General features: G+C 43.4%; 1 protein-coding gene across 1 annotated transcript in view; it reads left to right on the top strand.

Annotated features, from left to right (window-relative positions):
- TRIO (trio Rho guanine nucleotide exchange factor) overlaps positions 1 to 16,251 on the top strand; it is a 2,940,676-nt gene that overhangs the window by 2,833,188 nt on the left and 91,237 nt on the right. Inside the window, 1 exon segment of the mRNA XM_069730426.1 lies at positions 11,718 to 11,895. Coding sequence (XP_069586527.1) covers positions 11,718 to 11,895 — 178 coding nt within the window.

The following is a 16,251-nucleotide window of genomic DNA, read 5'->3' as shown; positions in this document are numbered from 1 at the left end:
GCTATGGGGCAATAATGAACGGTGCAGAGCACTATATGGCACAGCTATGGGGCAATAATGAACGGTGCAGAGCACTATATGGCAGAGCTATGGGGCAATAATGAACGGTGCAGAGCACTATATGGCACAGCTATGGGGCAATAATGAACGGTGCAGAGCACTATATGGCACAGCTATGGGGCAATAATGAACGGTGTAGAGCACTATATGGCACAGCTATGGGGCAATAATGAACGGTGCAGAGCACTACATGGCACAGCTATGGGGCAAGAATGAACGGTGCAGAGCACTATATGGCACAGCTATGGGGCAAGAATGAACGGTGCAGAGCACTATATAGCACAGCTATGGGCAATAATGAACGGTGCAGAGCACTATATGGCACACCTTTCTATGGTACATCTATGGTGCAATAATGAACGGTGCAGAGCACTATATGGCACAGCTATGGGGCCATAATGAACGGTATGGAGCATCTATTTTTATTTTTGAAATTCACCGGTAGCTGCTGCATTTTCCACCCTAGGCTTATACTCGAGTAAGTTTTCCCAGTTTTTTGTGGCAAAATTAGGGGGGTCGGCTTATACTCGGGTCGGCTTATACTCGAGTATATACGGTAAGTTAAAGGGGCCGAATAATATTGCACGCCCCTCTTTTCTGTTTTTGTATTTCCAAAAAATTTAAAATAACCAATAAATTTCGTTCAACTTTACAATTGTGTCCCACTTGTTGTCTTGAGTCTTCACCAAAAATTTACATTTGGTATCTTTATGTTTGAAGCATGATATGTGGGAAAAGGTTGAAAAGTTCCAGGGAGCCAAATACTTTCGCAAGGCACTGTCTATCTATCCATCTATCTATCTATCTATCTATCTATCTATCTATCTATCTATCTATCTATCTATCTATCTATCTATCTATCATCCAGAAAAATGAAGGCAGCACTCCAATAGAAAAAATTAAATGTGGTTTATTGGCCCATGTGCGACGTTTCAGTCCACGATATGGACCTTTCTCAATGCCTTCATTTTTCTGGATAATAGCATGAGGTTTGGTATATACCTGGGAGGATTTTTTGCACCCTTTGTTTTCTTTTGGTGCTGCTTTTTGTTTTCTTTTTCTTTTTCTATCTATCTATCTATCTATCTATCTATCTATCTATCTATCTATCTATCTATCTATCTATCTATCTATCTATCTACCCATCTATCTATCTATTGTATCTATCTGTGTGTGTAATGGAGTGTGTGTTGGACAAATGTTAAAGAGGAGGTTGGACCAGAAATGACATCACAATTCTTTTTTTTTTTGTTCAATAATAGATCCTTATTTAGCTTTCAAAAACGCATACAAATCTGCATTAAAAAAAAACGCAGCAAATCCGCACCTAAGTTTTCTGGCAAGAGAGGGAAGAATCTGCTCAGAAAATACCACAGGCAAATCTGCAATGTGTGCACATACCCTAAAAGTCCTTTATTGTAGTTTATATGGACATAATTAAGCTCTATGCAGCTGTGCGAAGGAAAAGGGTGCAGGGGAAAGAAACTGGTGGACCACCATAGTCTGTGACTATAAACATAAGTGTAGGAATACATACTTCTACTTTTTATTACTCCTTAAAGTGGTTCTCTACACATATATATAGATGACACACACATACAGTACAGACCAAAAGTTTGGACACACATTCTAATTTAAACATTTTTCTGTATTTTCATGACTATGAAAATTGTACATTGACACTGAAGGCATCAAAACTATGAATTAACACATGTGGAATTATATACTTAACAAAAAAGTGTGAAACAACTGAAAATATGTCTTATATTCTAGGTTCTTCAAAGTAGCCACCTTTTGCTTTGATGACTGCTTTGCACACTCTTGGCATTCTCTTGATGAGCTTCAAGAGGTAGTCACTAGAAATGGTCTTCCAACAATCTTGAAGGAGTACCCAGAGATGCTTAGCACTTGTTGGCCCTTTTGCCTTCACTCTGCGGTCCAGCTCACCCCAAACCATCTCAATTGTGTCCAGGTCTGGTGACTGTGGAGGCCAGGTCATCTGGCGTAGCACCACATCACTCTCCTTCTTGGTCAAATAGACCTTACACAGCCTGGAGGTGTGTTTGGGGTCAACGTCCTGTTGAAAAATAAATGATGGCCCAACTAAACGCAAGCCAGATGGAATAGCATGCCGCTGCAAGATGCTGTGGTAGCCATGCTGGTTCAGTATGCCTTCAATTTTGAAGAAATCCCCAACAGTGTCACCAGCAAAGCACCCCCACACCATAACACCTCCTCCTCCATGCTTCATGGTGTGAACCAGACATGTAGAGTCCATCCATTCACCTTTTTTGCGTTGCACAAAAACACGGTGGTTGGAATCAAAGATCTCAAATTTGGACTCATCAGGCCAAAGCACAGATTTCCACTGGTCTAATGTCCATTCCTTGTGTTCTTTAGCCCAAAAAATTCTCTTCTGTTTGTTGCCTGCCCTTAGCAGTGGTTTCCTAGCAGCTATTTTACCATGAAGGCCTGCTGCACAAAGTCTCCTCTTAACAGTTGTTGTAGAGATGTGTCTGCTGCTAGAACTCAGTGTGGCATTGACCTGGTCTCTAATCTGAGCTGCTGTTAAACTGCAATTTCTGAGGCTGGTGACTCGGATAAACTTCTCTTCAGAAGCAGAGGTGACTCTTGGTCTTCCTTTCCTGGGGCGGTCCTCATGTGAGCCAGTTTCTTTATAGCGCTTGATGTTTTTTGCAGCTGCACTTGGGGACACTTTCAAAATTTTCCCAGTTTTTCAGACTGATTGACCTTCATTTCTTAAAGTAACAATGGCCACTCATTTTTCTTTACTTAGCTGCTTTTTTCTTGCCATAATACAAATTCTAACAGTCTATTCAGTAGGACTATCAGCTGTGTATCCACCAGACTTCTGCTCAACACAACTGATGGACCCAAACCCATTTATAAGGCTAGAAATCCCACTTATTAAACCTGACAGGGCACACCTGTGAAGTGAAAACCATTTCTGGTGACTACCTCTTGAAGCTCATTAAGAGAATGCCAAGAGTGTGCAAAGCAGTCATCAAAGCAAAAAGTGGCTACTTTGAAGAACCTAGAATATAAGACATATTTTCAGTTGTTTCACACTTTTTTGTTAAGTATATAATTCCACATGTGTTAATTCATAGTTTTGATGCCTTCAGTGTGAATGTACAATTTTCATATTCATGAAAATACAGAAAAATCTTTAAATGAGAAGGTGTGTCCAAACGTTTGGTCTGTGCTGTATATACTATATACAGGAGCAGATGACACACAGGTATATACTATATACAGGGGAGATGACACACACAGGTATATACTATATACAGGAGGAGATGACACACACAGGTATATTCTATATACAGGAGGAGATGACACACACAGGTATATACTATATACAGGAGCAGATGACACACAGGTATATACTATATACAGGAGGAGATGACACACGTATATACTATATACAGGAGGAGATGACATACAGGTATATACTATATAAAAGAGGAGATGACACATAGGTATATAGAGGAGGAGATGACATACAGCAGGTATATACTATATACAGGAGGAGATGACATACAGGTATATAGTATTATCAGAAGAGATGACATACAGGTATATACTATATACAGGAGGAGATGACACACAGCAGGTATATACTATTTACAGGGGAGATGACATACAGGTATATACTATATACAGGAGATGACATACAGGTGTATACTATATATAAGGGAGATGACAAACATGTATATACTGAGGAGAAAATGAGAGGTGTGAGGTGAAAATGAGGGGTGTGAGGTGAAAATGAAAAGGTGTGAGTACAAAATGAGAGGAGTGAGGGAAAATAGTGGAGTGATCGGAAAATGACAGATGTGAGGTCGAAATGACAAGTGTTAGGGGGGAATGAGAGGAGTGAGGGGGGAAATAAGAGGAGTGAGGGGGAAATGAGAGGTGTAAGGGAGAAAATGAGAGATGTGAGGGGGAAAATGAGAGGCGTGATGGGAAAATAAGAGAAGTGAGGTGCTATAACTAACCACAGATATTTACTATGCCCAGGCAACGCCGGTCTCTTCAGCTAGTCTATCATAAAATGAGATACCGTATTTTCCGCTTTGTAAGATGCACTTTATTTCCCCCAAATTTGGGGGGGAAATGGGGGTGCGTCTTACAAAGCGGATATACCGCTTACCGTTACAGGGTGGTATGAGGGGGTGTCCGCTGCTGCCCGCCGCCGCCCATCACCGCTATCGCCCGCCACTGCTGCCGCGGTTGTCCGCTGCTGCCCGCTGCTGTCCTGGGAGATCCTGGAAACTGCGGTGCTGCGGGGGGCTCTGGCGACATTTTGTGAAAGACCAGAGCCCCCAGGCAGTTCGTCCATGCGTTCCTGTATACCTGACTTTGGGAAAATGGCCGCCGGAATCTCGAGAGATGAGATCTCAGCGCTGAGATCTCATCTCTCGAGATTCCGGCGGCCATTTTCCCGGAGTTAGTTCCAGTATGACTGACTTCGGGAAAATGGCCGCCGGAATCTCGGGAGATGAGATTTCAGCGCTGAGATCTCATCTCTCGAGATTCCGGCGGCCATTTTCCCGGAGTCAGTCATACAGGAACGCATGGACGAACTGCCGGGGGGCTCTGGTCTTTCACAAAATGTTGCCAGAGCCCCCCGCAGCCCCGGAGACAGCCCTGGGACCCTGATCCGCTGCAGCCACAACCCCTGGTGAGTAATAAGACGCATGGATTATAAGACGCCCCACCAATTTATTAAAAAAAGTTTTTTTCCTATTTTTCTTCTCAAAATTTGGGGTGCGTCTTATAATCCGGAGCGTCTTACAAAGCGAAAAATACGGTACTTAAAAACTTTTTCTTCACAACCAATATATAGTATCATGTCCCTACAGCCCCCTATATGGAATATGGTGGCCCCACAGCCCCATAAGATGTATGATGATATATATAGTATGAAGGTATCCCACTGCCCCACATATATAGTATATGTAGTGCGATGGCCCCAGTTCCCACAATAAATATAGGACGATGGCACAAGTTGCATATATATATATATATATACATATATATATATATATATATATATATATACGTATATATATCTAGTAAGAAAAAGAAAAAATACCCGCACTGCCGCCTTATGCGATCATCTATCAGTGTGTCCTATGCTGCTATGCCAGTGCCAATACCAACTACTCCACATACGGGCGCTCTGGGTGCATAACCAAAAAAGGGCATGAAATCCGGATAAAAAAGAAAAAAAGAAGGTTTGCACTCACCCAGCCCGGTAAAACAATGAAGTCTTTATTGGGACATGTGCCAAATGGACAAGGAGATCATGTTGACCACAGGATGACAGCTGTTTCGCGCACACGGCGCTTCCACAGATCCCGATGTCAGAACTGGAAATGAGGTAACAATATATACAAATGCAACCCCTCCCCCGAAATGACATCCCAGAAAACTCCCCCTACCCCAAAATGGGAAACATAAAAAAGAGAAGAACAAACAATAATCGTACATATAAAACATTAGTGCCCACATATAAAAAGGAACACAAACTATTTTAAACCAAAGAAAACGAAAAGCAAAAAATTAAATGCACAATAAAAAACAAAAAAAAAACATCAAATATTGGCAAAACTTATAGAAAGACCGACATATCGATTTTCTCATTAAGGCCCATTGGGCCCAATGCGTTAGTACGTAATATCCATGTCGCCTCCCTTCTTAGAAAGAGCCTATTCAGATCCCCGCCCCGTTGTGGTAAAAAAACTCTTTCTAAGGCCGGCCTCACACTCAGCGTATGAAAATACGGTCCGTATATTACGGCCGTAATACGCTGAAAAGTCCCGAAAATAGTGGTCCGTAGCTCCTCCGTAGGCAGGGTGTTTCAGCGTTTTTTGCGCATGGCATCCTCTGTATGTAATCCGTATGTCATCCGTACTGCGTGTTTTTATCGCAGGCTTGCAAAACCGACATACGGATATACAAGGGATCCATGTGTAAAAAAACCATGGACCCTCTACAGGCTATTAATATCTGCCCTCAGTCACTGGCTTTACTACTCTGGCGGAGAAAATTGTGCGGGAGCCCACGCCAATTTTTTCCGCCATTTAACCCTTTAATTTACTAGCTAGAACGGCCAAATTTTGCATAGACACACTACTAACATTAGTAGTGTGGAATATGCAAAAAAAAAAGGGGATATGAGATGGTTTACTGTATGTAAACCATGTCTCATATCATGTCGGGTTTAGGAAGGAGAAAGCAAAAGCCGGTAAGTGAATTACCGGCTTTCTGCTATATCGCGCTGGATGAAATAATAATATATATACATATATGTGTCTCAATGACATATATATATATATATATATATATATATATACATATACCTATTCTATGTGTACACATTTATTCTACCTATTCTACTGTAAGCTGTCAGTGTGATTTTACTGTACACCGCACTGAATTGCCGGCTTTTCTCTCTAACAGCGCTGCGTATTCCTCGCAAGTCACACTGCTGGTCCGTGTGTAATCCGTATTTTTGGGGCTTCCATAGACTTTCATTGACGTTTTATTTGCGCAATACGGTGACAAACGCAGCATGCTGCGATTTTCTACGGCCGTAGAAAGCCGTATAATACTGATCAGTTTAATACGGCAGATAGGAGCAGGGGCATAGAGAATAATTGTGCCGTATGTTTTGCAAGTTTTACGGACGTAGTTTCTGCGCTCTTACGTCCGTAAAACTCGCAAGTGTGACGCCGGCCTAAACCAACAAATACAAGTGATTTTATATCTCCATTATGCATCTGTCTAACATGGCTAATAAGACGGAGAACACCCTTACCTGTGCGGACCGAACTGAAGTGCTCCCTTATACAGACAAAAAAGGACGAAAAGTCTTACCAATACAGTAAATACCGCACGGGCACAAAATGGCCTACACAACATGCGTGGTTTTACAGGAAATAAAATCGCGCACCACATGTTCTATGGGCCCAATTTTACAAGTCCTACCAGTCTGGTGAAAGGAACACAAATTACACTGCCCGCACTTGAAGTTACCTCTAGGGACATTTGGCACATGTCCTAATAAAGACTTCATTGTTTTACCAGGCTGGGTGAGTGCAAACCTTCTTTTTTTCTTTTTTTCCGGATATATATATATCTATATACATAATTGTCTAAGGGGTACTTCCGTCTGTTTGTCTGTCCTTCTGTCACGGATATTCGTTCGCTGATTGGTCTCGGCAGCTGCCTGTCATGGCTGCCGCGACCAATCAGCGACAGCCACAGTCCGATTAGTCCCTCCCCTACTCCCCTGCACTCACTGCCCGGCGCCCGCTCCGTAATCCCCTCCACTCACTGCTCACACAGGGTTAATGGTAGCGGTAACGGCCCGTTACCGTGTAACGCGCTCCGTTACTGCTGCTATTAACCCTGTGTGTCCCCAACTATTTACTATTGATGCTGCCAATGCGGCATCAATAGTAAAAATATGTCATGTTAAAAATAATAAAAAAAAACCAAAAAACCTGCTATACTCACCCTCCGCCGCCTTTCTCGCTCCTCTCCACGCTGGCCCGATTCTACTGTATATGTCTATATATCTATATCTATATATATAATATGATGGCCCCAGTTCTCCCCAAATATCTAGAATGATGACCCCAGTTCTCCCCATCCCCATATACTGTATATAGTAGGATGGCCCCAGTTCTCCCCCATATTTTTCTCTTCTACGTCGCTGGGCAATATACTACGTCGCTGGGCAATATACTACGTGGCTGGGCAATATACTACGTGGCTGGGCAATATACTAGGTGGCTGGGCAATATACTACGTGGCTGGGCAATGTACTGCGTCGCTGGGCAATATACTACGCGGCTGGGCAATATACTACGCGGCTGGGCAATATACTACTTGGCTGGGCAATATACTACGTGGCTGGGCAATATACTACGTGGCTGGGCAATATACTACGTGGACATGCATATTCTAGAATACCCGATGTGTTAGAATCGGGCCACCATCTAGTATATATATATATATATATATATATACTGTATATGTCTATATATATATAATATGATGGCCCCAGTTCTCCCCAAATATCTAGAATAATGACCCCAGTTCTCCCCATCCCCATATATATAGTAGAATGGCCCCAGTTCTCCCCCATATTTTTCTCTTCCGGTCCGTAGAGCGGCATGAGGCAATAATGTCATCGTGCCGCCTGAGTGAGCACACTGAAGTCTCAGGAAGCTGCGGTCTGCAGCTTATGAGACAGACCAGGGTTTCCACTAGGAATTTCGAGGCCCCATACTGGCAACATTTTCGGGTTCCCTTGAGACTTCGCCCAGGCTCCACCCCAGCTCCACCTCCACCGTCCCACTGCTCATTCTTGGAAAAACTCAACTTCTCCACCACATCCTCACCGATCAGATATTAACAGTTCCCATCAAACACCAGATCACATTAATAACCAGCAGCTTTTGTTCTGGCTAAAAGAATTTTTAAGTTGACACCACGACACGGTAGACTCTTTCGGCCGGGCCCTTCTCTACTCTAAACTATTAAAAATAAATAAATTTTTATGGATTTTTCTTTAAGGGAATGAGTGCAGTCTCCATAACGCCCAAATTCCATCATGTGCAGCCTCCTTTAACCCCCCAAACTCCATCATGTGCAGCCTCCTTTAACCCCCCAAATTCCATCATGTGCAGTCCCACTCCCCTCATCATGTGCAGCCTCCTTTAACCCCCAAATTCCATCATGTGCGGCCCCACTCCCCTTCATCATGTGCAGTCTCCTTAACCCCCAAATTCCATCATGTGCGGCCCCACTCCCCTTCATAATGTGCAGTCTCCATAACCCCCAAATTCCATCATATGCAGCCTCCTTTAACCCCCCCAAATTCCATCATGTGCAGCCTCCTTTAACCCCCCAAATTCCATCATGTGCAACCTCCTTTACCCCCCAAATTCCATCATGTGCAGCCTTCTTTAACCCCCTAAATTCCATCATGTGCAGCCTTCTTTAACCCCCCAAATTCCATCATGTGCAGCCTCCTTTAACCCCCAAATTCCATCATGTGCAGCCTTCTTTAACCCCCCAAATTCCATCATGTGCAACCTCCTTTAACCCCAAATGTCATCATGTGCAGCCTCCTTTAAGCCCCCAAATTCCATCATGTGCAGCCTCCTTTAACCCCCAAAATTCCATCATGTGCATCCTCCTTTATCCCCCCAAATTCCATCATGTGCAGCCTCCTTTAACCCCCCAAATTCCATCATGTGCAGCCTCCTTTATCCCCCAAATTCCATCATGTGCAGCCTTCTTTAACCCCCTAAATTCCATCATGTGCAGCCTCCTTTAACCCCCCAAATTCCATCATGTGCAGCCTCCTTTACCCCCCAAATTCCATCATGTGCAGCCTTCTTTAACCCCCTAAATTCCATCATGTGCAGCCTCCTTTAACCCCCCCCCCAAATTCCATCATGTGCAGCCTCCTTTAACCCCCAAATTCCATCATTTGCAGCCTCCTTTAACCCCCCAAATTCCATCATGTGCAGCCTCCTTTAAGCCCCCAAATTCCATCATGTGTTGCCTCCTTTAACCCCCCAAATTCCATAATGTGCAGCCTCCTTTAACCCCCCAAATTCCATCATGTTCAGGCTCCTTTAACCCCCCAAATTCCATCATGTGCAGTCTCCTTTCACCCCTCCCCACTTCTTTATTTGCAGTTACCCACCATTTAATTAAAAAAAAAAGTTATTTTTATACTTGCATCACCACTCACTCCCCTGCAGCGCCTCTCTGCTTCTACCGTCCTGGTCGGGACATGTCGGCGCGTGCGCGATGACATCATTGCGCACGCCCGACACCTGACCCGGAAGCATAGAGAGATCATGGAGGGAGCAGGAGCTGTGCAGCCCTCAAGGTGACAGCCGCGCACAGCTCCCGGACCCGGCGTGGACGTGTGCGCCGACTGTGACTGCTGCTGGCCGCGTCACAGTGCAGCGCACGCGGCTGCGCACAATTTGATGTGCGGCTGTACAGCCACCACCTGGCGGCCGGCCCTGAGCAGCTGCTGGGGGAGCGGCCCGGGGGGCATTTGCATCTTTGCCACCCGGCCCAGTCCGTCCCTGCTGCCGCGGCTATATCACATGCGGAATTGGCATGCGTATTCCTGCTAAAAACTAGTGTTTTGCAAGCATAATTAGCTTGCAGAATGCTAGCATTTTCCAAGCGATCTATAGCATCGCTTGGAAAACTGATTGACAGGTTGGTCACACTTGTCAAACATAGTGTTTGACAAGTGTGACCAACTTTTTACTATTGATGCAGCATCAATAGTAAAACGATATAATGTTAAAAACAATATAAAAAATAAAATAATGGTTATTCTCACCTTCTGAAGGCAGCCGATCTCCTCAGCGATGCACGCGGCGGCTTCCGTTCCTATAGATGCTTTGTGTGCAGGACCTGCGATGACGTCACGGTCACGTGATCCCAACGTCATCGCAGGTCCTTCACACAAAGCATCCATGGGAATGGAAGCGGCCGCGTGCACCGCTGAGAGGCGGGAGGACTCCGGGGGCCATCAGAGGGTGAGTATATCACTATTTTTTATTTTAATTCTTTTTTTTAATAGTTAAATGGTGCCCAGTCCGTGGAGGAGAGTCTCCTCTCCTCCACCCTGGGTACCAACCACACATGATCTGCTTACTTCTTGCATGGTGGGCATAGCCCCATGCGGGAAGTAAGCAGATCAATGCATTCCTATGCCATTGTCATTGTTCTGCCACAGAAGCCACATCACGTCACGCGTAGAGACAGACCAGAAACTAAAAAAGTACCTGTGGATTCGAGAGCTTCCCTTCATCCACAAGCTATAAGAAATGGTAATGTTACACATACAGCTAACTGCAATCCCATACCTGTACCCTACCTTTATCTGTACTTTTGGCTGTAATATGTGCATATTACTCTGTATATATTTGTATTATCTAGTGCACCTTTCGGCAATTTAAAATATTAATTCATTTTTGGCTGCTCTTTTATCTCAAAACCCGATTTCCCACATCTGTGAATCCGGCTAGTACCTATAGGCTACCTGGGGTTGGTTTCTGACCCTATATAAGCTTGTTAACGGACAGGGCTTATATCTAACAAGGAACTGGTGGCGGTATACTGTCCTGCTGTTGTGGGGGGATCCTGGCAGTGACGGACCGGAGGTTTATGTATATGTTCTCAGCCTGTGACTGGTGAGATATATAATATATATATATATATATATATATATATATATATATATATACTGCCCTCACTTCAGAGTGCTCCGATAACCAGTACGTGACCGGGCAGCCTCTCCTGTGACTGCTTATGTCAGTGCAAAGCACAGGCATATTTCTCCTGGCGACTGACATTGCCTCTTGAACCTCTATTGCCACACACTTGGCTGGTCTCTGTATTCATTTACTAGTTTAGATGTGTATATCTACTGAAGGTCAGTGAGACTGAAACATCAATTTAGTCTATACACATTTAATTGATCAAAATAAACTATATTATAGTTAGTATGACCCTATCTGTGCACAACAAGATAGGCAGAGTGCCATACTTCCTCTACTACATATGTTTTGTTTCAGGTGAGTTGCCTTACAGTGGAAGAATGCATTGATGGTGATCCATGCAAGTTTGCCTTGTTGTCGAGATCTGGAGAGTCTACTCAAAGATATATTTTAAACTCTACATCCCCTGCTGTAAGACAAGTGTGGATTCTTGAAATTAACAAAATCCTAGATAACCAGCTTAACTTTTTAAACGGTAAGAACAAGTTTTGGTTCAAAGCCATCATGCTCATAACAAGCAGGGTTTTTTTTGTCAGAGATAATCTGATTTATCAAATTGAAACACCATACAGTTATTCAAGATTGTTTTGGATATTGGACTTGCAATTCCACAAATCCAATTTTCATAAAAAAGATTTTCTGTGAAATTTCTAATTACACTTTTTTTTGCTGAATGTTAGTTGCCCATAGACATGATACTTTTATTGATGAAATTATAAAATATAAACAAATGTAGTTTTTGATCAGGTAATATATAGAGGACCATTCCCAATATTTTTACATTTTAACTACATACATCTCACTGAACAGGTGCTGAAGAGCTAATTAAAAGGTTTTTCATTTTTATTTTTTATTTTATTTTTTCCCTCTCGACTGTTCCTAAAGTTTAGGTCGCCCAATGTGCAAATGTCCCCTTCAACCAAGGGAGCGGTAACAGAGGTTCTTCTCTGTGAGCATTCACTTTTTTCCCCACTATGATGCTGCCCAATAATAGGAAGACTGTGTCATAGAGTGGAAAAAGAATCAAATGCCCATAGACAAGGTGAACAATAGACATTTTCAGCAATTATTTGTGTCTCACTTGACCACTCTCAGAACTTCTGGCTCCCATTGCTTCCTGTCAGTAAAGTGCCAGGAGAGGTACTGCAGTGCTGCAGTGTGAGTGTGTCTGGATCAGTGAAGATTGGCTCAGATAATTGTTGATCTTGCCTGCAGCCCTCAGCCTATTCCATGCCCCTTTCCCACCTCCAGGACAGGAAGCAATGGGAGTGAAGAGTTCTCAGCATGATAAATGATACAGGAAAGATATATAACTTTGTAACGTGTCAGCCAATAGGTAGAAAAATATTTAGAATTGAGAGTCCTCAGTGGTTGATATCTTTTAATGGCTAACTGAAAAGATGGTAACAAATTGCAAGCTTTCGAGACTACTCAGGTCTCTTTATCAGGCATAGACTAATACAAATTATGAAGAATCACATATTTATGCACAACACAGCACAGAAATAATGTCATAGATAAGACAGGTGGTGTGAATCAGAACTACCATTATGGGAGAGTGATAAACAGTGATGGCCATAAATACTGGAACAGTTCATAGATAATGTGAATGTTTTATTGTCCTCTGACTGATGTCTGGTTCTGTGTTGTGATGCCCCCACAAGGTCTGAGGAGCAAATTCCTTAATTGATGTAAAAAGATATAAATCCATGTGACACATTCATTCCTGCACTGAGAGTGTCAAAAGTTGTCATAACCTTATAGTCCCAGACTCTTCTGTCTCTCTGAGATTTGAAGCTACCCTTTAATACAAGTAATCTCATGTCCATGGTGCTGTGATATGGGATTAAAAAATGTTTTGCCACAGGTAGATCCATTCTTTTTTCTCTGAGAGTTCATCCTTGTTCTCAGTTTTTGCCCTGTCTGCTTTGTAATGTAGCAGGTAATTTCTTGATATTCTAGTGGCTCTTGTAATTTGGTTTTAAATTGTTCTTGGATGGTAGCCCTGATTCAAAAAGGTATTTCTGAGGTGACCAAGGTGTTCATCTCTATCCATGGGGTTGGAACATATACGATTGTATCTGATGGCTTGGCTGTATACAATAGAGTTTTTTTATGTGCTTTGGATGGAAACTTCTAATACAGGGATGTTTCTATTTCATTGTTCTGCAGCTTAATGATGATGTCCAAAAAGTTAATTTCAGTGCTGGAATAGTCGAGTGTGAAGTAGATGGTAGGATGAAATTGATTAAACTGTTCATGGAATGTCTTTAGCTGTGGCTCAGACTCCGTCCAGATGATTAAAATATCATCAATGTAGCGGTAGTAGGCCAGAAGCCTGATGGGACATGAGGACAAAAAGTTGCTTTCAAACTTGGGCATGAAAAGATTTGCATACTGTTTGTGGAGCCATTTTACTTTCCATTGCTGTGCCAGTCTCCTGTAGATATATCTTGTTGTCAAATTCAAAGTAATTGCGGGTGAGGATGAATTTTATATTTCACTACAGAATCAGCATCAGTCACTGTGTTTTCCAGGAAGAATTTGCAGGCATTTGATCCATCCTGGTGTGGGATATTAGAGTACAAAGATTCCACATCCATGGTGGCCAGGATGGTACCTTCTGGCACAGGACCTATTGCTGATAGTTTATTCAGTAGGTCAGTTGTGTCCTGAATGTAGCTGGGTGTATTCTTTACCAGTGGTTTAAGAATACACTCTACCCATCCAAATACCTGCTCAGTAAGGGTGCTCACACATGAAATAATTGGTCTTCCTGGGAAGCATGTAGAATGTCCCTATTCTTGGACTTTCTGGTATCAGATCATCAGCTCTTGTGGATTCATCAGGCAGACAAGATACCAATTTGTTTAGTTCCTTGTAATAGTCCTGTGTAAGATCTGACTCCAATTTTTTGTAGTAGTGTGTGTCCATAAAGCTGCGTTCACACTGCGCTAGTGTGACCCGTTTAACGGACTATGTTACACGGCGGCATAACGCGGTGTAGCGCAGTCTGTTAATGCCGCCATTACTTTCAATGGCGGACACATCGCTAGCGCACGCCCACAATGGTCCGTCACTGCTAGCGCATCGCTAGCGCAGATGGAGCTAGCAGATGCTCCATCTGCGCTAGCACAGTGCCAAAGTCGGCACTTGCGTTAGTGCAGTCCGTTTAACGGATGTGTTGAACGGACTGCACAACGCAAGTGTGAACCTAGCCTAAGTTGTCTGTTTGCTTCCTTCATATAGTCTGATGTGTTCATCATGACTTTTGCACCACCCTTGTTAGTAGGTTTAATGATGATTTATTTGTTAGTTTTCAAAGACTGTATCGCCTTTCTCTCCTGGGCACTGATGTTGGATGCTTCTCTCCTGTTAGTGTCTGATGGTGGATTTTATCAAATGTCTGAAGGAGTCTATATATTTATCCAAATGAGGGTTGCGTCCAGGTGGAGGTATCCATTCTGACCTCTTCTTGGTTGTTAGGATCCCTTTTCCTTCAGTCCGAGTGTTTTCTGAATCTTCTGTATCATTGAAATATTCCCTCAGGCGCAGTCTCCTGAAAAAATGTTCCATATCACTGCAGGGTTCAGTTTTATCTAGGCAAAACATTTTTGTATCCCAGATCACAGCACCATGGGCATGAAATTACTTGTATTAAAGGGTAATTTCAAATCTCAGAGAGACAGAAGAGTCTGGGACTATAAGCTTATGACAACCTTTGACACTCTCAGTGCAGGAATGAATGTGTCACATGGATTTATGTCTTTTTACATCAATTAAGGAATTTGCTCCTCAGACCTTGTGGGGGCATCACAACACAGAACCAGACCTCAATCAGAGGACAATGAAACATTCACACTCCTTATCTATGAACTGTTCCAATATTTATCACTCTACCATAATGGTAGTTCTGCTTCACGTCACCTGTCTTATCAATGACATTATTTCTGTGCTGTGTTGTGCATAAATATGTGATTCTTCAGAATTTGTATTAGTCTATGCCTGATGAAGAGACCTGAGTAGTCTCGAAAACTTGCAATTTGTTACAATCTTTTCAGTTAGCCATTAAAAGGTATTAAAAGGTATCTGTTAGGAGTCGAGTTTCCTCTGCTGCACAGGGGGAATCTCGATCCGTGTCTGCTGCGGACTCCCATTCTGCTTCGGCCGCAGTGGGCTCTGCTCAGCGGAGGCGTCGCTCCCAGCGTCTCGCTGGGACTGATTCTGTGCAAAGGGTTACTGCTGCCTTTTCCGGCTCTCCTGTTGTACCCTGCACTGATCTGCGGCGAGCGGGCTTCCCTGGGACTAAGTCCTTATTTGCACACACTGAGCATACCCAGGACAGGATCTCCCGTTGGAGATCGAGGGTCACATGCTCAGGTGCTGCAGCACATCCCATTGGTCCTCTTGGCAGGTCCTGAAAGGGCAAAACTTCTGTAGCAGCTTCCTGTGCTGCAACTATATAAACTGCGCATGACCGCACGGCCATGCGCTAGTATTGTCTTGATAATATGTGTGTGTGTTGTGAGTGAAAGTCGCTCTTTAAAATACCCTCCCTATTGGATGACTGGTCGCGGAAGGTGTATGTTTGCTATCTAGCGCCCGACTTATCCAACAGCACGTTACACACATAACAGCGTCTAGTTGCTGTGACCGCCTGTACGGCGCCGTGCGCTTCCTCTCCGCTTTCCTTACCCAAGCCTGGGTGGTTAGTGGCGTCCGTCAGTGCGGCACTGTATGCACTCTCGTGCCTTTATATACTATTTTAATAGTTTCCTTACACACCCAGTTGCGGTGTTGTGCCAGCAAGTGTCTAATCGGACTTCAATCC

The sequence above is a fragment of the Ranitomeya imitator genome, chromosome 6, assembly GCF_032444005.1.
Source record: "Ranitomeya imitator isolate aRanImi1 chromosome 6, aRanImi1.pri, whole genome shotgun sequence".
Lineage (NCBI taxonomy): Eukaryota > Metazoa > Chordata > Amphibia > Anura > Dendrobatidae > Ranitomeya > Ranitomeya imitator.
This window is presented reverse-complemented; position numbering and strand designations above follow the sequence as displayed.